The 23,637-nt window shown below is 35.2% G+C and overlaps 1 protein-coding gene across 1 annotated transcript in view; it reads right to left on the bottom strand.

Annotated features, from left to right (window-relative positions):
- Positions 1 to 23,637, bottom strand: part of AP3B1 (adaptor related protein complex 3 subunit beta 1) — a 260,264-nt gene that overhangs the window by 217,804 nt on the left and 18,823 nt on the right. The window contains exon 2 of the mRNA XM_044916930.1: positions 7,068 to 7,143. Coding sequence (XP_044772865.1) covers positions 7,068 to 7,143 — 76 coding nt within the window. The remainder of the gene's footprint in view (positions 1 to 7,067; positions 7,144 to 23,637) is intronic.

A 23,637-nucleotide genomic window follows, 5' to 3' on the forward strand; every position in this document is an offset into this window, starting at 1 on the left:
ACTCTCTTTCTCCCTCTCTCAAATAATCTTAAAAAAATAAATAAAAGTGGGTTTCTCCTAGAGAATATATAGTTGCATCTTGATATTTTCATCTAATCTGACAGTATCTTTTAGTTGTTGACTTTAGATCACTCAAATTTAATATAATTATTGATGTCGTTAGATTCAGGTCTACAGTTTTATTACCTGTTTTCTGTTTACTGTCTGTGTTTTGTTTGTCTGACCACTGTCATTCCCATTATTTGGGAGCATTTAAATATTATTTTAATTTTTATATTGATTTTTTGGCTGTATATTTTTGTTTAACTTTTAGTGGTTCTTCCTCTAGAGGGATTATTAGATAGATAGACAAATCAAGATACAGCAAATCTTTCACAGTCTACTTAGTGCTAATACTGAACCAGGTCAAATAAAATGTAGAACCCTTACAACCATATGGGCCCTTTTAATCCCACCTTCCTGCTAGCCTTTATATTACAGCTATAATATATACTATATCTATATCCATTTAAAACCTCTCAGTATAACCTACAAAGAATAAAATTAGTCCTTTATGCTTACCAAATACAGTAGACCCTTGAACAATGCAGGGATTGTGGGCACCAACCCACAGACTTGAATATCCACATATAATTTCTGACTCCTCCCCCCATATTAACTACTAATAGCCTACTGTTGACTGGAAGCCCTATTGATAAGATAAACAGTTGATTAACATATATTTTACATGTTGTATGTGTTATATACTGTATTCTTACAATACAGCTAGAAAAAAAATATTAAAACCATAAGAAAAATAATCATAAAGGGAAAATGCATTTACAATACTATACTATAAAAATAACATGTATAAGTGGACCCATGCAATTCAAACCTCTGTTGTTCAGGTGTTACCTCTATTTTCTTTCAGTACTTTGAAGATGTTCCAGGGGTGCCTACGTGGCTCAGTCAGATGAGCATCCGACTCTTCAGTTCAGATCATGATCTCAGAGTTGTGAGATCACTGAAAGTGTGCTTACAATTCTCTCTCTTCCTCTCCCTCTGCCCCTCCCCTGCTCTCTTTCTCTCTCTCTTTCCCTCCCTCTCAATCAATCAATAAAATAAATGTGTTCTATTGTCTTCTGGCTGCATGGTTTCTGATGAGAAATATGGAGTTATTCAAATCACTGGTCCTTGTATGTAATGTATCATTTTTTTCCCCAAGTACTTTCAAGATTATTTCTTTATTTTTGATTTTCCACAGTTTAATTGCTTTGTGTTCAGGCATGGTTTTCTTTGAGTTTATCCTGACTGGGGTATTCTGAACATTTCATCACAAATTTATGTCATTCATTAATTTGGGTAGTTTCCAACCATTATTTCTTCAAGTATTTTTATTGCCCCAATCTCTTTCTCTTCTTTTGAACATATTTGTTAGATCTTTTGGTATTATCCAACAAAACCCTGAGGCTGTATTCATTTCTTTTTGTTTTTATCTGTTCTGCAAATTAATTTCTAATGATCTGTCTTCAACTTCTGGTTCTTTCTTCTGTTACATTCACTTTGCTATTGAGTCAATCCAGGACATTTTTTATGTCAGATATGATAAAAAAAAAAAAAAAAAGATACCAGATTATTTGAGATATGACAGAAATTTCAACATATTTCTACATGATGTAGTTCGTGTGAGGTACTTCGGAAAAAAGCTACCAGTTAGTTTCTACCTGGATAATAAGTGGATATAGGAGACCCCCTTCCCTAGCATAACTTACCATCTAATCATAAATGGTCCTAATATTACTTACTACCGAAGTATAAGACAAGAGAAATGTCCAGTCAAGTCCTTTCTCCATTTTCAATTGGGTTGTTTTTTTAGATGTTGAGTTGTATGAGTTCTTTACATATACTGGATATTAATTCCTCTATGATGGGAGAATGGTTTTTTATAGATTTCAAAATATTTTTTCCCATTCTGTGGGTTGCCTCATCAACTGCTGCATATGATGCACAGAGATTTTAATTTTGATACAGCCCAAATTATCCATTTTTTTTCTTTTGTTGCTTTTTCTTGAAACCTTTGACAAATCTAATGTCATGAAGTTTTTGCCCTATGTTTTCCTCCGTAAGTTTTATAGTGTTAGCTCTTATATTTAAGTCTTTAATTCATTTTGCCTTGTTTTTTATATATATAGATATATATAGATTTATATTATGAAGCAGAGGTCTAAATTCATTTTCTTGCAGGTGGATATCCAGATTCCCAACACCGTTTGTTGAAGAATATCCTTTCACCATTGAATGGTCTCTCACCCTTGTCAAAATCATTTGATCATATATGGAAGGGTTTATTTCTGCATGGTCTATCAGGTATATATGTCTGTCTTTATGACATTACCACACTGTTTTGATTACTCATAGCTTTGAATTAAGTTTTCAAATCAGGAAGTGTGAAACATAACTTCTTCAAGAATGTTTTGGCTATTCAGGATTCATATGAATCTTAGGATAGATTCTTCTGTTTTTGCAAACACCACCACTGGGAATTTGATGGGAATTACACTGAATACATACTCACTTTGATACTGACATCTTAACGATACCAAGTCTTCCAATCCATGAATAGATGATGTCTTTCCATTTATTTGTGTCTTTTCTTATTTCTTTCAGCAACGTTTTATAGTTTTCAAGGAATGAGTCTTCTGGCCCCTTGGTAAGTTTATTCCTAGGTATTTTTTTATATTTATATATATTTATTTTTATATTTATTATAAATATAATAATATTTATAAATATTATAAATATTAAATATAAATATAATATAAATATTTATATTTATATTATATATTATTTTATATTATATATATTTATTTTTTATATTTATTTATAAATAAATAAATTAAATCTTTAAAAAAAAAGATGTTTTGTTTTTTTTTTTAAAGATTTTATTTATTTATTTGAGAGAGAGAGAATGAGAGAGAGCACATGAGAGGGGGGAGGGTCAGAGGGAGAAGCAGACTCCCTGCCGAGCAGGGAGCCCGATGCGGGACTCGATCCAGGGACTCCAGGATCATGACCTGAGCAGAAGGCAGTCGCTTAACCAACTGAGCCACCCAGGCGCCCATAGCCAAAAGATGTTTTGAAATGATACACACACACACACACACACACACACACACACACACACGAACAGAAAAATTTCTAAATGATTTTAAAAGCTTCCACATAGAAATATGGTACTATTTAGAAATCAAATTAAAAACTGGACAAAAGTAGGGGCGCCTGGGTGGCTCAGTCGTTAAGCGTCTGCCTTCGGCTCAGGTCATGATCCCAGAGTCCTGGGATCGAGCCCCGCATCGGGCTCCCTGCTCGGCGGGAAGCCTGCTTCTCCCTCTCCCACTCCCCCTGCTTGTGTTCCCTCTCTCGCTGTCTCGCTCTGTCAAATAAATAAATAAAATCTTTAAAAAAAAAAAAAAAAACTGGACAAAAGTAAAGGTGAACAAATGATTGCTCTAACAGCTCACTGAAAAAATTTCAAGTAAAATAACTATTAGTTACTTAATAAAAAGGGGAATTAGCAAACAATAATTGCTCACTGAAAATTAAAATATATCATTCAATAAATAGCATTCAAAAACACAAAGTATTTAGATAAAGTATTAACAAAATAATACAACTTAAAATTTAACACTAAAAACTATAATATAATACACTATTGAGAGAAATTAAAGATGACCTAAACAAGTGAAGAAACAGAATCATGATCATGGGTCATAAGGCAAAATACTGTTAAAATGTTAATTCTCCCAAAATTGATCTATTATAGAGTTAACGCAATTCCAACATAGAGCCCAGTAGGCTTTTTCTACATATAAAAAAATGAGTTAAAAATATTTTAAAATAAATATAAATCTCCCATAATTTCCCAACGCAATTATCTATCCAGAAAATCCAAGCATAGGAAACTAAAAAACTGTTAGAGATAAGAAGAGAGTTCACTAAGGAGGCCAAATACAGAACACAGAAAAGTCATTTGTCTTCCTATATACCATTAATAATTAATGTTAAAAATATAATGAAGGGGACCATTCATAATGGCCATCAAGATTTAAAAATACATAGAAATGAATCTAACAAGGAATGCACAAGATCTCTATGATAAAAACTACAAAATATAAACATAATGCTACTGAAAGACAGGGAAAGAGGGAAGAAAGAAGGGAATATATTAATTCCATATTATCCTAATCAAAGTTCAAAAACAATTTTTAACAGAACTTGAGAATTTGGTTCTAAAATTTAACTAGAAGATGAAACTTTTACTTTTTATGCCTCAATATTATTTGAAAATTTACATATATATTTACATCACTGTATAATGAAGAATAACTTTTTTCAGACTTATTGAGATATAATTGACATATAACATTGTGTACATTTATAATGAAGTATTACTTCAAGCCTCTTAGAATAACTATCACCAAGAAGACAAGAGATAACAAGTGATGGCAAGGATGTAGAGAAAAGAGAATTCTTTCTACTGTTGGTGGCAATGTAAATTGGTACAGCCACCATGGAAAACAGTATGGAGACTGCTCAAAAAAATTAAAAATAGAACTATCATATGATTCAACAATCCCATTTCTCAGTATATATCCAAAGGAAATAAAATCACTATCTCAAAGAGATATCTATGTTCCCATGTTCATTGCAGCATTATTCACAGTAGCCAAGATACGGAAACAACCCAAGAATCTGTCCACAGATAAATGGATAAAGGTGATACAGATATATAGATATAATGGAATACTATTCAGCCATGAGAAAGAAGGAATCCTGCCATTTGTGACAAAATGGATAGATCCTGAGGGCATATCTTCATCCTTTTTATCACAACCATTTCCCTTATTTATGTTGAAAAGCTCACCTTTACTACATTCTTCCAGCTACATAATTAGAGTCTCTCAAAAAATGGCCATGTCACCATTCCCACAGTTGGCTATTTCTTTATAACTCCATTTACATTGTACCTGATTTTCATTTCCAATGTTACCACTTTTTTTTAAAGATTTTATTTATTTGTCAGAGAGAGAGCACAAGCAGGGGGACCAGCAGGCAGAGGGAGAAGCAGGCTCTCCTCTGAGCAAGGAGCCCCATGAGGGACTTGATCCCAGGACCCTGGGATCATTACCTGAGTTGAAGGTAGATGCTGAACTGACTGTGCCACCCAGGTGTCCCAAATGTTATCACTTTTTATTTCTTTGCTGCATTTTCATCTTTGTTGACCAAATCTCTCTTTCATTATCGATTTTTGTAAAATGTCAAGTGGGTTTCTCACTGGGAAGCAAGGAGGGAACACAACTACATGTTTTGCTGTCTGTACATACACCAAGAAATGTACACAGTGACAAATCAATAGAAGACTTTGAAAGAAGTGACATGACTGGTCAATGATCATGATGTGTATTTGTTATCTATATAGTGAGCTGTGAATTCAAGAGTTACTGGTGAAGTTTGTACATTACGCAATTACTATGTTAACATGCCCTGGTAACTGAAATTTGAACCATGTTGTTGTGGGATTGGTGTTATTTAACTAAACTGTGTTAACTGAAATCTGTGTGTTATCAAAGCCATGCAAAGCAAGAACTACCTGTCCATAAATGTAATTATTTATACAGCTTAACATTAACAACTGAAAAATTTATAAAGAATCTTGAACATGTCCCCTGCATTACCAAATGACATAAACCGGAATGTAAGAATCAAATAACCTGCAGGTGTTCTACAGATACAGTTAGTCCTTAACTTTTATAAATCTGATTTTCATAACAAGTCACCCTTAAATGAACATACTGATACCTATAATCATCTTTCATAAATGGGATTTGAATTTAATATACCAAGAAAAGAAAGGATATTTCAAACTCTCATATGGTGGCATTTCCTGCTGGAAAACAGTATTGTTTCAGTTGTGTTGTCACCTTATCATAAGAGTTTATTTGTGCAATTATACAAATATATTACATTTTGACATTATATAAAAATAGGTGACAGATAAAATCAGCAATGGTGGTGATGAACAGCACAGTAGCAATGAGAAAGACAGGTTTTGTGAATTTAATTCCACTGAGAAAAAAATCAAAACTCTTTAGCATTAGACAGTCACTGAGTTAAACAGTGTTTTCACTGTGAATGTAATAAAAAAAAAAAAAAGAATGCAAAAAAAAAAAAACCTCGAGTGCATACAATACAAACTGCGAAAATATTTTATTAAAAATTTCATATATAATTAGGAATTGCATTATATTTTTAGCTCTCTGACAAATGACTCTAATAACTTTCAGTCAATTGTTTGAATTTTACATTACAACTGAAAACTGGTGAATGTTCTTGCATTTACTAATATTCATTAGCACTTCTATGATACGGGGCATCTGAGTGGCTCAATCGGTTAAGCGTCTGCCTTCGGCTTGGGCCCTGATCTCGGGGTCCTGGGATCAAGCCCCATGTTGGGCTCCCTGCTCAGCGGGGAGTCTGCTTCTCCCTCTCCCTCTGCCCCCACCCCTGCTTGTGCGCTCTCTCTCTCAAATAAATAAAATAAAATAAAATAAAAAAGAACTTCTATGATACTAAATTGAATAAAGCATTGGTATTGGTAGCAAGGGAATTTGAAACACAGAAGAATGCTCACAATTTTTAGGCCATTAAATGACACAAGAAAATCCTTCAGCTAATCTACAATCCCTCCATGTAAGAAGTCAAAATATTGTTGTATATAATCCTATTTTGTCTTCAAAATGATTAGTTCTTTCTATCTCAGAGGAGAAATATCTTGATATTAGAGATAGGGAAATTAGAACACAGAAAAGACGGAATTAAAACTCAAGTTCTGAAAACAAAAACAAAAACAAAACTCAAGTATCTGAACTGTGACACTCCAAACTTCTTCCAAAACATTTTAGACAGGAAATATTAATATAAAGGGAAAATGAGATGTTTGATTTGGTACTTAATATATTATTTAACACATATTTAATATAATCACTACATGTCCCTTTTCCAAAATTGAAATGATCTATTTTACCTACCCCAACAATCCGTTTCATAGCATCCAACTTAGCAGAATCTTTGTTGCTCTCCAACATTTGCTTTAGATCTTCATTCCTATATAAAAAAAAGAAAAAAATTCCATATTTCGATTTTTTACATTATATAGCTATTAAAATATTTCTTAAAAATTAGAAATAATGATGAACAATATTAGAAAACTGCATTCTTACATGTAATTAAATATATATTTTTCATCTACTCTACAAATATTGAAGTGCTACGTTGTAGTGAAGCCCATCAATCATACAAAACTATAAAATTGTACCTCACTTCTGGGCAAAATATCTATGTGAACATAGGAATAAAGATTCTCTCATCTCAAAATCTCCTCTGCATAATCATGAAAAAAAAAAAAAAGAAAAATCTTTGAATCACCACTAAAATATTTTCATAAGCCAGAAAGTAAGAATTTTCTTTTCTCAAGAAAGAACACTCATTAAAGAAAGACTGTCACTCACACCATCTCTTTTTAATCCCTACCTCTCCTCCGCCCACCCCCCCCCAAAAAAAAACAAACATGAAGGGAAACCCCCAGTGATACTCCCTAATCAAACAATTATGTAAAGGCAATTTTAACACTTAAATGAGAAGATAAGGTGATGAACCAGAGCAGTTAGTAATAAGGATGCAAACGTAGGAAAGACACAAGAGCTACCTAAAAGTTGAAATCAGTGGGATGCAGTGACTGTGAAGAATGAGATTGGGGCACTCAGTAAGGATACCCGGTGTTTCCAATTTGGATTGACCAAGCAGATGACGATGCTACCATGTAAGATAAAATAGACATTTGCTATTTTCCAAAGTTAATTGTTATATAAGCATCCTTAAAAGAGAGTGCAGGACAAAAACTATCAATGCCTTACAGAGAAGAACTGAAAAAAAGAAAAACGTAAGAACCATCCCCCAACAAATTTTTTTTTAAGATTTTATTTATTTATTTGACAGAGAGAGAGAGCACAAGTAGGGGGAGCAGCAGGAACAGGGAGAGAGAGAGAAGCAGACTCCCCACTGAGCAAGGAGCCAAATGCTGGGCAGAGGCGAAGGCAGACGCTTAACCGACTGAGGCACCCAGGTGCCCGCTCCCAACAAATTATTTTGCTCACAACTGATCTGCCCCTATTCTAGGTGAACCTTCTCCCAGCATATTCACAAATTCCCCCAGCAAAAGAAAATGTGTAATTTGCAATCTCTAATCATTTTTCCTTCAACATGGAAGGACATATTTTTAAAACAGTTATACAGCTAGGCAAAGAGTTCTCAGACTTGACAACTAAAGTACAGTCCATAAAAGGGAATGCTGATAAACTGGATCTCATCAAAATTTAAAACTCTTCCTCCCCATTTAGAGGAAAAAAAAATAGAGAGAGACTGGCAGAAAATATCTGTAACCGTACTGCATATATATGATAAAGGACTAATACCCAGAATATATTTCAAACTTCAAAATTCAACAGTTAACAAAAAAATTCAATTAGAAAAGGGACAAAAACATTGCTATGGATTGAACTGTGTTTCCTCAACCCCCAACGTGACTTTACTAGGGCCTTTAAAGAGATCAGTAAGGTTAAATAAGATCATAAGGGTAGAGCTCTAATCCAGTAAAACTGGTGTCCTAAGAAGAGAGACAGACATCATTGGTGCACACGCACAAAGAAAAGGCCATGTGAGGACACAGCAAGGAGACAATCAAATGCAAGCCAAGCAGTGAGGCCTCAAGAGTAACCAAACTGGGAATTCCAGTCTCCTGGAAGAACTGTGAGAAACTGTGAGAAATAAATCTCTGTTGTTTAAACCACACAGTCTGTGGTATTTTGTTATGGCAGCCATAACAAACCAATAGATTTTGGTACCCAGAAATAGAATGCTGCTATAACACCTAAAAATGTGAAAGTGGCTTTGGAAGTAAGTAATGGATAGAGGCTGGAACAGTTTGGAGGTGCATATTTAAAAAAGAAAAAAAAAAAAAAAAAAAACTAAACTGCCTTGAAAAGAGGGGTAGGAGGAATATGGATGTTAAAGGCGATTATGATGAGATCTCTGATGGAAATGAAGAGCATGTTATTAGAAACTGGAGGAAAGGCAATCCTTGTTAAAAAAAAAGTGGCAAGAACTTGTCTCCTAGTGTTGTACGGAAAGTGGAAGTTAAAAGTGATGAACTTGGATATATAGCTGACAAGATTTCTAAGCAAAGTATTAAAGGCACAGCCTGGTTTCTCCTTGTTTCTTATGATAAAAGTGAGAAAGAAATATAAGTTGAAGGACTGTTAAGCAAAAAAGAACTAGAACTTGAAGATTTGGAAAATTTTCAGCCTATCCATATTGCAAAATACAAGAACTCATCATCAGACCTTTTTCAAAACTGTGGCTAGAAAAGTATTTCACCAAGAGATCATGGGTGCCAACTCAGGAATATAATCAGATGTCACAGCAGAAGCCAGAAAGATGGGATTATACAACAGAGACACTGCCATCTTGGAGTAAAAGGGAGAGAAGGAACAAAATGAAGGAAATCTGTCAGACTTTTGGATTCTACAGGACAGGACAGCATGAGGATGCAGAAAGATGGCAGCCACCTGTAAGCCAAGGAGAAACCAAACCTGCCTTCAGTCTGATGGTAGACTTCTAGCCTCTAGAACAGTGACAAATAAATTTCTGTTAATCAAGCCACCCATTCTGTGGCATTCTTTATGGCAGCCCTAGCAAACCAAAATAGACATCAACAAACAATTCACTGAAGGAGATACACAAATGGCAAAAAGCATATGAAAAGATAATCAATTTCATTAGCTATTAAGGAAATACAAATTAAAACCACAGCAAGATATAACTACACATATATCAGAATGGCTCTCATCTAAAATAAAAAAATAATTTTAGAGTGGCTCAGCTGGTTAGGCACCAACTCTTGATTTTGGCTCAGCTGGTTAAGCACCAACTCTTGATTTCGGCTCAGGTCATGATCTCAGGATCATGAGATCGAGCCCCATGCTGTGCTCTGCACTGGGCGTGCAGCCTGCTTAAGATTCTCTCTCCCTCTCCTTCTGCCCCTCCACCCACTCTCACGTGCTCTCTCTTGAAAGAAAGAAAGTTAAATTTTAAAATAGTAACAACACCTCACGATACTGAGGACAGAGAGGAACTGGATCACTCATATACTGCTAGTGGGAATTTAAAAGGTTACAGCCACTCTGGCAGTTTGGCAATTTTATAGAACTAAACCTATAATTTCCATACAACCAAGTAATTTCACTCTTGGGTATTTATCTCTGGGAAATGGAAACTGATACACAAAAACCTGCGTACAGGTATTCATAGCAGCTTTTATTCCTATTAGCCAAAACGGAAACAACCCAGATGTCCATCAATGGACGAATGGTTCAACAAACTGTGGTATATCCACAGTATGGAATACTACTCAGCAGGGATGATAAACTATTGACAACTCTGATTAATCTCCACAGAAATATGCTGAGTGAGAAAAGTTAATTCTAAAAGGCTATGTACTAGGGCGCCTGGGTGGCTCAGTCGTTAAGTGTCTGCCTTTGGCTCAGGTCATGATCCCAGGGTCCTGGGATCGAGCCCCACATCGGGCTCCCTGCTCAGCGGGGAGTCTGCTTCTCCCTCTCCCACTCCCCCTGCTTGTGTTCCCTCTCTCGCTGTCTCTCTGTAAAATAAATAAATACAATCTTTAAAAAAAAAAAAAGTAAAATAAAGGGTTATATACTGTATTATTTCATTTACATAACATTCGTGAAATAACAAAACTATATATATGGAGAAAGATCAGTGGCTGCTGCACCTTAAGATCAAGAAAGGGAAAGGTGGACATAAAAGGGCAACACGAGATGGAACAGTTATGTATCTTTACTGTTGTGATGCCTATACACGACACAAAACAGAACAGAGGACACACACACAAGTAAGTACAAGTAAAACCGGTGAATCTGGATAAGATTGGTAGATTGTATCAATGTCAACATCCTGCTGTGATATTATACTACAGTTTATCATTGAAGAAAACTGGGTAAAGGGTACATAGCATAATAGCATATCTTTGTATTATTTCTTAAAACAGCATATGAATCTACAATTACTCCAAAGTCTAAAGTTTAATCTAAAAAACCAGTTATATAACAATTATGACTCATTTATAAGAAAACAAAGAAGCCAATCAAAAATGAATGGTTAAAAAAAAAAATAATGGTCAAGGGGTGCCTGGCTGGCTCAGTGGGTGGAGCATGTGGCTCTTGATCTAGGAGTTGTAAGTTCAAGCCCCACCTTGGTTGGAAAGATTATTTAAAATCTTAAACAAAACAAAACAAAAAATGGTCAAAATACATGAAGACATTTCACAAAATATCAGGAATGCCAGTAAGCATATTAAAAACCACTTAAGATTATTAATTATCAAGTAAATGCATATTAAATGAGATATCATTACACATCCATTAGAATTGCTGAAATTAAGGAGACTGACAATAACAAATGTTGCCAAGGCTCTGGAGAAACGAGAACTCTCACATATTGTTGATGGGAATATAAAAAAAAAAAAAAAAACACTTTGGAAAACTGGGTGAGTCTTAACAAATTTAAACATAAGCTCACCATGTGACCCAGTCAATTCCACTCCCCAGAGAAATAAAAACATATTTCCACATAACAACTTACATGAACATTCATAGCAGCTTTATTCATAAGAGTAAAAAAACTGTAAAAAATATAAATATCCATTGGTAAAATGTGATTTAGCCAAACACTGGAATACCACCCAGCAATGAGAACAAATTAATTACTGATAAATGCAACACAGTGGATGGATTCTCAAAATCATCATTCTGAGTGAAAAAAGTCAGACACGGGGTGCCTGGGTGGCTCAGTCATTAAGCATCTGCCTTCGGCTCAGGTTGTGATCCCAGGGTCCTGGGATCGAGCCCCACATCGGGCTCCCTGCTCAGCCGGAAGCCTGCTTCTCCCTCTCCCAATCCCCCTGCTTGTGTTCCCTCTCTCGCTATCTCTCTCTCTGTCAAATAAATAAATAAAATCTTAAAAAAAAAAAAAGAAGTCAGACACAAACAGCATGATTTAATTCACTTAAACTTATAGAAAAGGCAAACTAATCGAGACTGAAGCAGATCAGTGGTACACTGGGGCCAATGGGTAGAGGGAGAAATGAAGAGCAAAGGAACATAAGAAAATTTTATTCCATAAGATGATGGAAATGTTCTGTATCTTCTTAACTGTGGTGGTGATTTCACTGATACATACATCTATCAAAACATCTAATTACAATCTTTAGGTGGATAATTTATTATATGCAAATTATACCACTATAAAGCTGATATTTAAAACATTCATAATGTTTTATTCATATGTGTGAATAAGATGCTGAGTTTTCCAAAAGAAGACAAAAAGACATACATCTATTTCTGAGAAAAACATTATGAGGGATCAGATAAGCCACCACTTTACATACTTAGAAATCAGGATATTACATTTAAGCTTCATTCATGCTTACTCAAGAATTTAAATCACTAAATATTGTGTTTTAGCACATCAAAGCAAAATCCTCCTAAAGAAACTAACAGGAAACTAAGACTGTATTATTACAAATTGTAATTAACTACTTACAAGAGTTATTAGTTTATAATTAGCAACCTTTCATACTTTTCACAACAAACTGCAGAAAAAAGAAAAAATTTACACCACATGGCTACTTCATGAAACAGTTCAATCACCAAGAAGTATGAGAAACCCTTGCATCTCAGCTTAGGCCTAAGAGTAGACCAGAAAAGCTTCTCTAACTACACAGAGAAAGCCCTGACATAAAACTACTAACTTTAGTTTTTGCACACTTTACAAATTCAGGCTTAATGTAGGCACAGTAAGCACTTACCAAGAATGAATGATCAATCAGGTGTTATTACAGGCTAAGTTGTATACCTTCCAAAATTCCTATGAAGTCCTAGCCCCAAGAATGTGGCTATTAGGAGACAGAGCCTTTAAAGAGGTAATTAAGCCAAAATGAGGTCAATATGGGTGGACCTTAATCCAACATGAGTGATATCTTTGTAGGAGCAGATTAAGACACAGACACACAAAGACGAAGGGATGACCAGGTGAGGCCACAGCAAGAAGGTGGCCATATACAAAGCAGGGAAAGGGGCCTCAGAAGAAATCAGAACTGCCCACCTTGATCTTGGACTTCTAGCCTCCAGAAATTGGGGGAAAATAAATTTCTTTTAAGCCACAGAGTCTGTCTTTCTGTTATGGCAGCCATAGCAAACTAATACAGAAGGTAAATGTTATAAACGGTCATTACATAAAAATATAAATAAACAAACAAACAAATAAATAAAAGCTAAGTACTTTTTTTTTCCAAAAAGAGTAGAGGCAATGAAATTTACTATGAAAAAAAATTACTCTTCCTTTCTATGCAGCTCATAAAATTAAATACAATGGTGACCACTAGTGGGACACAAAAGTTGTTAAATAATTAAAACACTGACTTTTCTCTAAACATACAGCTACAAAATATACAAGTAGTAGAGAAAGCAATATATGAAAACTGTATCTGAGGATATACAACTACCAAATATTAAAATACTATAAATGTTCACTGGATTACATTTAGAATCCCTTCTTAAAACTTCTCACTCTTCTACAGTGCAAAGGTAACTGAGAAGGGAATATTAAAAATAATGGAACCGGGATGCCTGGGTGGCTCAGTCGGTTAAGCATCTGCCTCCAGCTCAGATGCTTACCTGATCAAGTCCCACATTGGGCTCCTTGCTCAGCAGGGAGCCTGTTTCTCCCTCTGCCTGCAGCTCCCCCTGCTTGTGCTCTCTCTGACAAATAAAATCTTAAAAAAAAAAAAAAAAAAGTAAGTTTGCTTCAATCAGATAAGTAGACATAGAATATATTTTTTAAAAAATGGAACCACACATGAGGGGTTTTTTTCCCTACTTTTTGTTATTTTCCTTCTACTTTTTATTATTTTTCTCTTTTACTTAATGACCATATATGCTTTCATAAATTAAAAATCTAAACCCTTCCTAAAAAACCTTAAAGATCTTATTGGGGTAAGAAAGCAAAAGAACTGAAGTAATTAGATAGGTAATAAATAGAAAATGTGATCACATATACACATATCAAAAGAAAAAAGAAAATTCATTTTCTCGTGTCTGACCCCCTTATACTTTCCCCAAGAACTTTCCACCATTCTTCTCCACCAGTGTTAGAGAAGTGAGCAATGAAGAATAACAAAGTACTAATTTTTAGGACAACCCAACCTCTCCAACCCTAGGAGTAATTTTATTCATGACCTAATGGAAACTTGGTTTATTCCTTATAAGCTTGAGATGCCAGAGTCCCCTTCCCAACCACTTTTAGGTACTGACACACTCTCTCAAATTAAAAGTAAGAAAACAAGATCCCAGTATTAAAGCCAAAGGTTTTGCTGATCATGTTTAACATAGCCTTCAACAACAAATATAAATATCTTTTGTGTTAACACAGGCAGATACTAAGTTTGAGGTTCAGAGAAGATACTAGAAATATCCCAGGCACTGTTTCAACTTGAAGTAATATTCAACCTCATGCAGATATGTCATGAAAACTATTGAAATTTCTGATATAAATTATTTATTTCTTCTCAAATTCCTCTTTGCTTGTCACCAAAACAATTGCTTGTCACCAATAGGTTTGGGAGAGTTAAAACAAACACCTCAAAAAAAAACAAAAACAAAAACCAAAACCACATACCTCATTTACCCTCAAAATATGTACACTTGTATTGAGTCATTTTAGGTCTACCTCCTTCCTTATCTGGATTCAAATATGGCCTAAAAACATGTATCACTTACTGCATCAATCTTAGAAATTAAGAAATTCTTTTTGTTAAACATTAAGAGAGTTGATTCAAATAATGCTGAATTGGCAATACTTTCACTGACTGCTGAAAACCAATACTTGTTTCAATTTTTTTTTTTTTTTTTTAATTTGCCTGCTTTTTCATTTACCTACTGACCTGTAGCTTTCCAGCTTTGAGTACTAGGATACCAACTTTATTTTTACATAAGTGACATCTTGTGGTGATAAGTGGTATAACTTTTCCTTTCATGTTCAAAATATATGTTTTTATAGTTTCAAGGAAAATATGTAACTGGAATTACAGAAAATCTTACTATTACCAGTAAGTCACTCCCATTAAAGCACCAGTAAAAAACATCAACTATAATCAAAAAGCAAAATGTTACCAGTTATACATAAGAACTTAGGAGGTAGGAGAGCTTTAACATAGTATAAATTATCTTTTCTTAAAAAAAAAAAAAAAAACTATAATCCAGGTGCACCTGGCTGGCTCAGTCAGAAGAACATGTATCTCTTGATCTCAAGGTCATAAGTTCAAGAACCATGTTAGGTGCAGAAAGTACTAACAAAAATAAACTTTAAAAATAAATAATAAAATAAAAAGTCTGTTATCCATACCTCATTTAAACCTTTCATTCATTTTAAAAACAATGTAAATTAAGGGGATGATTAAGACTATATAGCATCACACACTGTATCAGTGCTACTCAAAGTGTGATCCAAGAAAGTCCAGTCCAAGAACCATCACCAATCCACAAATTTTTGTTACTAATCCATGAGAAAATACGTACAGAAACTGAGGGCAAGCAAATTTAGAAACTTGACAATAATTCAACAGTATAATGTTATATCTTTTGAATCTAATAAAAAATTGGCTTGCATTTTGCATGCTTTCTTTCATTCCATTTTTCTAGTACTTTATTTCTTACTGTATTTTTCAGAAGATCCATCCATGATGGACTGGAAATTTGAAAGAAAAAATATAGGTCTTTCATCAGTTTGCAAGCACTGCAATACACACAATCACCTTCTTTTTCCTCAAAACGTTCACAAAAATTCGTGTACCATAAAAAGCAACACCTGAAACTTAAATCCAGGAATGATGGACTGGGGAAAGTAATATGGAATAGCAATTTCCAATTGGAAGTATGTCCCCCAAAGGATACATCAAATCTTTGAGAGGAAGGTGGGCCTTTTCAAGCCCTGCCAAAAAAAAATTCTAAAACACAGGCACCTCTGCAGGCTTTATGAACCACTTAAATGAAAAATGTTTCTACTCTTAAGTGTTACACTGTACACATAAATAGGTATGCACCAAAAACAGCTGGGAACAAGAGTCATAATTTACTTTTTTCTAGTGCTAAGTAGCTAAAGGGAATGGCCTTCATGATACATTTATGTGCACAATATGAAAGCTTAGTAACTTTCAGTTCAGTTATGGCCTATACTTCCCTTGGATGACACTCAAAACACTGTATAGTTTTGGGGACAAAATACTGACTTAATAAATATAAGAGTAAGTAAAACAGAAAACTCCAGCTACCTAATCATCCATCTATTAACCCCCTAAAAAAAAGTAACCATAAATTATCCAAGTAAATATGAACTTTCCTCCCATATTATTCACAAAACTAAAAAAGGAATAGCGTACAAATGCTATCACCACTTCTTCAACCCTGGGTAATCTTTTTCTCTCTTACTCCTCCATTAAAACTTCTCTTACAAGGTAACAAATAACTTCCTAATTTAAAAATCCATGCAAAACTCCCATAAATACTTTTAGATTATTCCTCTACATTTGATACAATTGATCACTACTCCTCCATCTTAAATTCCCTCCCCTCTTAGATTCTGTAACTCTATTCTCATCTGGCTACCATTTACATTTGTGCCAGACCAATGAACAAAAATTACCAAAATCCTTGCCCTTGCAGAGTTTTCATTCTAATAACTAAGACAAAACAACAAACATAATAAATAAATTTTAAATCATGAGGTGATATGAGGGAAAAATAGAGCAGAGAAGGCAAGAGAGAATGGAGAAGGCAATTTTAATGAGGGTGGTCAGAGTAAGCTAAATAAAGAGACATCTGAACAAAGATTTCCAAGTAAAGGTGTTAGCCATGCAGACACTGGGAGTGAGGGGCAGGGAGGAAGAGCACTCTAGGCAAAAGAGACAATGAAAGGGGAGTAAATAATGTTTACTCCAAATGAAAAAAGGAACCACTGGAGGGCTTTGACTAGAGGAGAGTCATGATCTAATATATGTGAAAGAATCATTCTAGCTGCTATGTTTATAATACACTGTTGGGACTTCCACATCTGCCCATGGTTCTGTAAGAAACTAAGCCTGCCACAGAAAATAACTATAAAAGCTGGAAGAAATAATTAACTTTATGAAGGCACTGGAGGGCAACCAACGCAGGCAGGACTTAAGGGGCCAAAATCCTGGAAAGAAGAGAAGCACACAAAGTGAGCTCCTTATTCACACCAGGTTTTTCCCTGAGTATATTTCCCAAACTGCCATTTGGGAGACTAGAACTCAACAGGAAATGGCAGTTTTAACAGACCAAGGAGACAAATGTTGAGTTCATAGATAATAAAGGAAATGGAACTTGAAGGGCAAAATTACAAAAGAGAGAACCAGTGAAAAGGTACACAAAAATCCCTTCAAGTACTTGTCTACATTTTCACAGGGCATGATTCCAGGAAATCCAGCAGAAAACAACAGTTCAGAGGTTAAATACTTGTGCAGGGATTTCAGCAACTACGCACTGCTATGTAGAGGAGCTGGAATTCAAGTCTTTCCCAAGTACAAAGGTGTGGCATATATTCCAGCCTTTCAATTAAGATCACAGAAGGGCCACAAGAGAAGAGTAAGGATGTACCTTAGGAGTCTGAGAAAACTGTGGGGTGTCCCAGTTGGGTGGAGGCTTGAGGCACGGTGAATAATTCACCCAAAGCAGAACAAAGGAGATAAAGTATATTCAATACACTGCAAGGGAACAGCAGACAGGGCAGCAGAGGAAAGACTATCTGCTAAGAGGTGGTTGTGAGAGGCCACAGTTATAGGGCAGAGCAAGGAGGACGGAACATACGGAATTTTCCCTTTTTTGGTAACTGTGCCTGGTTGTAAATAGCCCGTTCATTATTTAGGGCCTATGGCTACTTCAAGGTGGGTTGCTTAATGAGCCTATTTGCATTCAGCTCAGTGGTTGTGTGGGCTTCTACCTTGCTCAGGTTTCCATTGCTCAAGCCTGTTGCCTAAAAGCAGCCTCTACAAAAAAGTGAAATAGACAAGACTTTAAAAGGCCTAAAATTGGGGCGCCTGGGTGGCTTAGTTGGTTGAGCATTTGACTCTTGATTTCAGCTCAGATAATGATCTGAGGGTCATGAGATGGAGTTCTGCATGGCGCTCCACCACTCAGCACATAGTCTGTTTGAGATTCTCTTTCCCTCTCCTTCTGCCCCTCCCCCCACTCACGGATGCACATGCATGCACGTGCACTCTCTCTCCCTCTCTCTCAAATAAATAAATAAATCTTAAAAAAAAAAAAAAAAACCCTCTTTGGAAGAAGATTATCATCCAGAACCTCATCCGTGTTTTTATTCTAAATATCAAGCATATGACTCAAAATTCATGAGGCATGCTAAAAACAAGAACAAAAAACAAAAAATTTTTAAAAAGAAAAAAGAATAGAAACAGATCCATGGGTAATTTAGAGATTACAGTTATCAGACAAAATACAATTAATATAGTCAGGAAAATAAAAGATGGACAAAAGAGATGAAACGATAATGTCAACAATAAAATGTATACAAGATAATCAGAAGACATTCAGAACTGAAAAATATAGTATATGAAATTAAGAACTAACTAGATTGGTTTAACAGCAGATTATTAATTGCAGAAGACTGGATTACTGAACTTGAAAGCAGCTCAAAAGAAAAATCTACAATTTAAAACCCTAAGAAATAAAAGAATAAAAAGCACAGAAAACAGCAGCAGAGACATGGGACATAGTCAAAATATCTAACATACCTCTTAATTAAAAGTTCCCAAAAAGAGAGGGGAAGGAAAATGGGACAAAAGCAGTATTTCAAGAGACAACAGATAAGAAACCCACATATTTTAAAACCTGAAGAAAACAGGAAAAAAAAAAAAACAATGAAAACTACTCTAGGCACAGCATGGTCAAGCTGATGAAAATCAAAGACAATGAGAAAAATCTTAAAAGTATGCAGAGAAAAAAGACATTTCCTTAAGAAAAGGTCTACAAACCTTTTCTGTAAAGGACTAGATGATGATTTTTTTTTTTAAGATTTATTTATTTTTTTAAAGACTTATTTATTTATTTACATATTTAGAGAGAGAGTGTGTGTGTGTGTGAGAGAACACGAACACAAGCAGGAAGGGCAGAGGGAGAGGGAGAAAGAATCTCAAGCAGCCTCTGCACTGAGTGTGGAGCCCAATGCCGGGCTCAATCTCATGACCGTGAGATCATGACCTGAGCTGAAACCAAGAGTCTGACACTTAACTGACTATGCCACCCTGGCGACCCTGGTTTTTTGTTTTTTTTGGTGTTGTTGTTTTAGGGTTTTGTTTTGTTTTGTTTTGTTTTAAGTAAACTCTATACCACACATGGGGCTTGAACTCATGACGCCAAGATCGAATCCCAGGCTCTACCAACTGAGCCAGCCGGACACACCCAGATGATAAATAATTTAAGCATTACAGACCACACCATCTCTGCTGTACCTACTCAGTTCTACCATTATAGAATGAAAGCAGTTACAGACAATACACACATAAATGGGCATGGCTGGGTTCTAATGAAACTTTATATAAACAGGCAGGCAATAGTTTGCTAACCCCTGACTTAAAAGGACCAACAATAATACTGATAGCCAACTTTTCAACAGACATTATGGGACAAGACAATGGAATAACATCTTTGCTGAAAGGAAGAAAAAAAGGCCAACATATAATTCTACACCCACAGAAAATACCCTTCAAAAGTGAAGGTGAAAATGAAGTGATTTTCAAACAAATAAAAGCTGAGGATCTACTATCAGAACATAAAAGGGCATCATTTCAAAAGGAAGATAAAATATTTCCAAATTTATATCCAATTTATAGGTATTCTGAATTTACAGCTTCCATTTATAAAATAAAAACTGACAGAATAGGAGAAAAATACATATCCACAATCATGACTGGCAATTTTAACACACCTCTCAGTAGTTAACAGAACAAAAAATTTAATAAAGATGTAGAAAATCTGAACAGCACAACCAACTTAGCCTGACATGCACAGAACACTGTACAAAACAAACGCAGAATAAAGATTCTTTTCAAGTGCACATAGAATATTTACCAAAATAGACTAAACGGTAGACAAGATAGCAACAAATTTTCAAAGGTCTACAATCATACAAGAGTATGTGGAACTTGGGTGCCTGGGTGGCTCAGTTGGTTAAGCAACTGCCTTCGGCTCAGGTCATGATCCCGGAGTCCTGGGATCGAGTCCCACATCGGGCTCCCGGCTCGGCGGGGAGCCTGCTTCTCCCTCTGACCCTATCCCCTCTCATGCTGTTTCTCTCTCTCTCTCTCTCTCTCAAATAAATAAATAAATAAATAAAATCTTTAAAAAAAAAAAAAGAGTATGTGGAACCTAACTAGAAATCAGTAACAGAAAAATAACTAGAAAATACCTAGTTGCTTGGAAAAAATAAGCAACACACTTTGACCTATGGGCCAAAGAAACTAAAATCATAAAAAAAAAAAAATCATCAGGGAAATCAGAAAAATTTTTTAACTAATGATACTGCAACATTTCAGAACTCATGAGATGCAGCTAAAGCAGTACTTAGAAGTAAATTTTTATTTCTAAATGCAACATAAAAGATTACAAATCAAAATCTAAGTTTCCATCTCAAGAAGAAAACAAACAGCAAATTAAACTCAGAGAACAAGTAAGAAAATAAAGGCTAAGACAAGAATTCAATAGAATAGAAAATAAACTACAGAGAAAAATCAACAAATCTTAAGGTTAGTATCTACTTCAAATAGGTTGTAATGAAGACTTAATGAGATCATTGTAAAGCACTTATTATCGGACCTCGCAAGTTCATTAATTCAAAATCCACATGTGCCAGAAACTGTTCAAAATACTGGGATCCCTGACCTCTTGGGACTTACATTCTAAGTTTGAACACAGGGTGGGTGAGCGTAAGGGGAATGAGAGAAATGACAGAAGGAGGAAAGAAGAGGGAGGGAGGGAAGGAAGAAGGAAGGAAAACATAAAAGTAGACAGAAAGACCATATTAGTACTGAAAGAATTAAAATAGGGTGATGCAATAAAGTAAGACTAGGTGATCACAGAAGTCCTCTTTGGATAGGTGATCATTTAAGCTAAGGTCTCAAATGATGAGAAAGAGCCAACCAAAGAAATTCTGCAGATACTATGGCAGAAATGAACCTGGACATAGGAGCATCCAACACAAGGTCTATAAAGGATTTATAAATGAAGGCTATGGTTGTTTTCTCAAGCACACGGAACTCCTTACAGGCCCACAAAAGGCACACAATAAATGTTAGTTCAAAGAATAAATGAATATTTGCTATATACTAACATGTTCCTTAGAGAGAAAGAGAAAAACTCCAAGCTTTCACTGGATTCTCAAAAGGGTCCATGACCCCAGTAAAGGTTAAAAACTAGGATTACATCAGGAAACAAACTGAGGGTTGCTGGAGTGGGGGATGGGGTGGGAGGGATGGGGTGACTGGGTGATAGACACTGGGGAGGGTATGTGCTCTGGTAAGCGCTGTGAATTGTGCAAGACTGTTGAATCTCAGATCTGTACTTCTGAAACAAATAATGCAATATATGTTAAGAAAAAAAAAAGAAGATAGCAGGAGGGGAAGAATGAAGGGGGGGAAATCGGAGGGGTAGACGAACCATGAGAGATGATGGACTCTGAAAAACAAACTGAGGGTTCTAGAGGGGAGGGGGGTGGGAGGATGGGTTAGCCTGGTGATGGGTATTGAGGAGGGCACGTTCTGCATGGAGCACTGGGTGTTATGCACAAACAATGAATCATGGAACACTATATCTAAAACTAATGATGTAATGTATGGGGATTAACATAACAATAAAAAAGTAAAAAAAAAAAAACTAGGATTACATTTTCTAAGTATACATCCCATGCATACAAGTTTTAAAAACCATGATGCCATACATATATCCCAGCAAGTCTCCATGTTTGCCAAACCTTTTATCAATGACCTCAGCTACTTGGTTCCTTGGCAGGCAGCAGAAAGTAAGTTCTACTTTTGCTCAGGATATTACGAATGTCTTCTAGAATATGACAACTCATCCTTAAAGTTTTAAAGAAAATCTCACAGAACACTGAGCCAGCTGAGTTTATATGTGCCAAGACAAAAAATTGGTTGGCACAGGGAAAAGCTGTTTCACTGTTGAAGAGCACTATAAACCAAAATGCCACTTTCTATAAAAGATAAAAGATTGGGGGAATCTCAGAAGCAAGAAAAGAAAAATATGAACACAGAAGGTTTTAAAACTTTTGCACTAAAAAAAAACGCCATAAACTAAGTAAAAAATGAGTAATTTTCTTAAAATATATAGAATCTTTAATCAATAAGAGCTGACCAACAGGGAAATGGATGAAAGACACTTAAATTCACTGTAAGTATTCACTGAAAGAATAAACCAATAAATATGAGGAAAAAGACTTAATACACTCACAATTATGAAGACTCCATGTAATAACATTTTGCACCTATAAGACTGGCAAATGTTATGAAATTGGATGGTACCCAGTACTGGCAAAGGTGCAAGGGAAACAGACTTCACTGTTGGTAGAGGGCAAAAACGGGTGCAACCCATCTGGAACGTAATTTAGCAGTATCTATCATAATTTAAAATGCAATAACCTTTGACCTACAACTCTATTTCTAGGAATTTTTACTGCAAATAGATAAATTCTCACACATATGCAAAAACTTATTTTGCAGGACTGCTTATATTCAACAAAAAGTGAAATCAATCAAATGCCCCTCAAAATGAGAATTAAATAAAAGGAATAGTAGGAAATAATTACATAGTGATTAAAAAACACTGTAATAGTTTCATATGCTAATATGGAAAGGTCTCCAAGATGTATTAAAGGAAAAGCAAGATACATTACAGAACAGTATATAGATTATCATTTGGTTTTAAAAAAATTTCCTGGAAGGATACATAAGAACTTTCTCATTGTGGTTATCTCTGAGGGTATGGGAATGAGAGTTATATATTTTCTACATTACTGACTACCTTGCCACTAATAAGCATTTCTAACATATAATTAATGTATTTAGCTACCTGGCAGTGGTATTGTTTTCTATAACTTATAACACCGTATTATTTTAGAACCATAGTCTCTGTGACATGTGTGGCTTTATTACTCCCACTTGATAGATAAGGAAATTGAAGCTCAGACAATACAAGGACAGCAAACAAGCAGAAAATTATACAGACATAAGAAATTGTGAACTCACAAAGCTTTTAAGTATACCATCACAGAACTAGGGAACGGCAAAGCAAGCAATTAAATTTGAGTCTTGTTTTGAAATCCAACATTCTTCCCATTTACCACATTGCTGTCAACTTCTGT

The sequence above is a fragment of the Neomonachus schauinslandi genome, chromosome 7 (genome assembly GCF_002201575.2).
Source record: "Neomonachus schauinslandi chromosome 7, ASM220157v2, whole genome shotgun sequence".
NCBI lineage: Eukaryota > Metazoa > Chordata > Mammalia > Carnivora > Phocidae > Neomonachus > Neomonachus schauinslandi.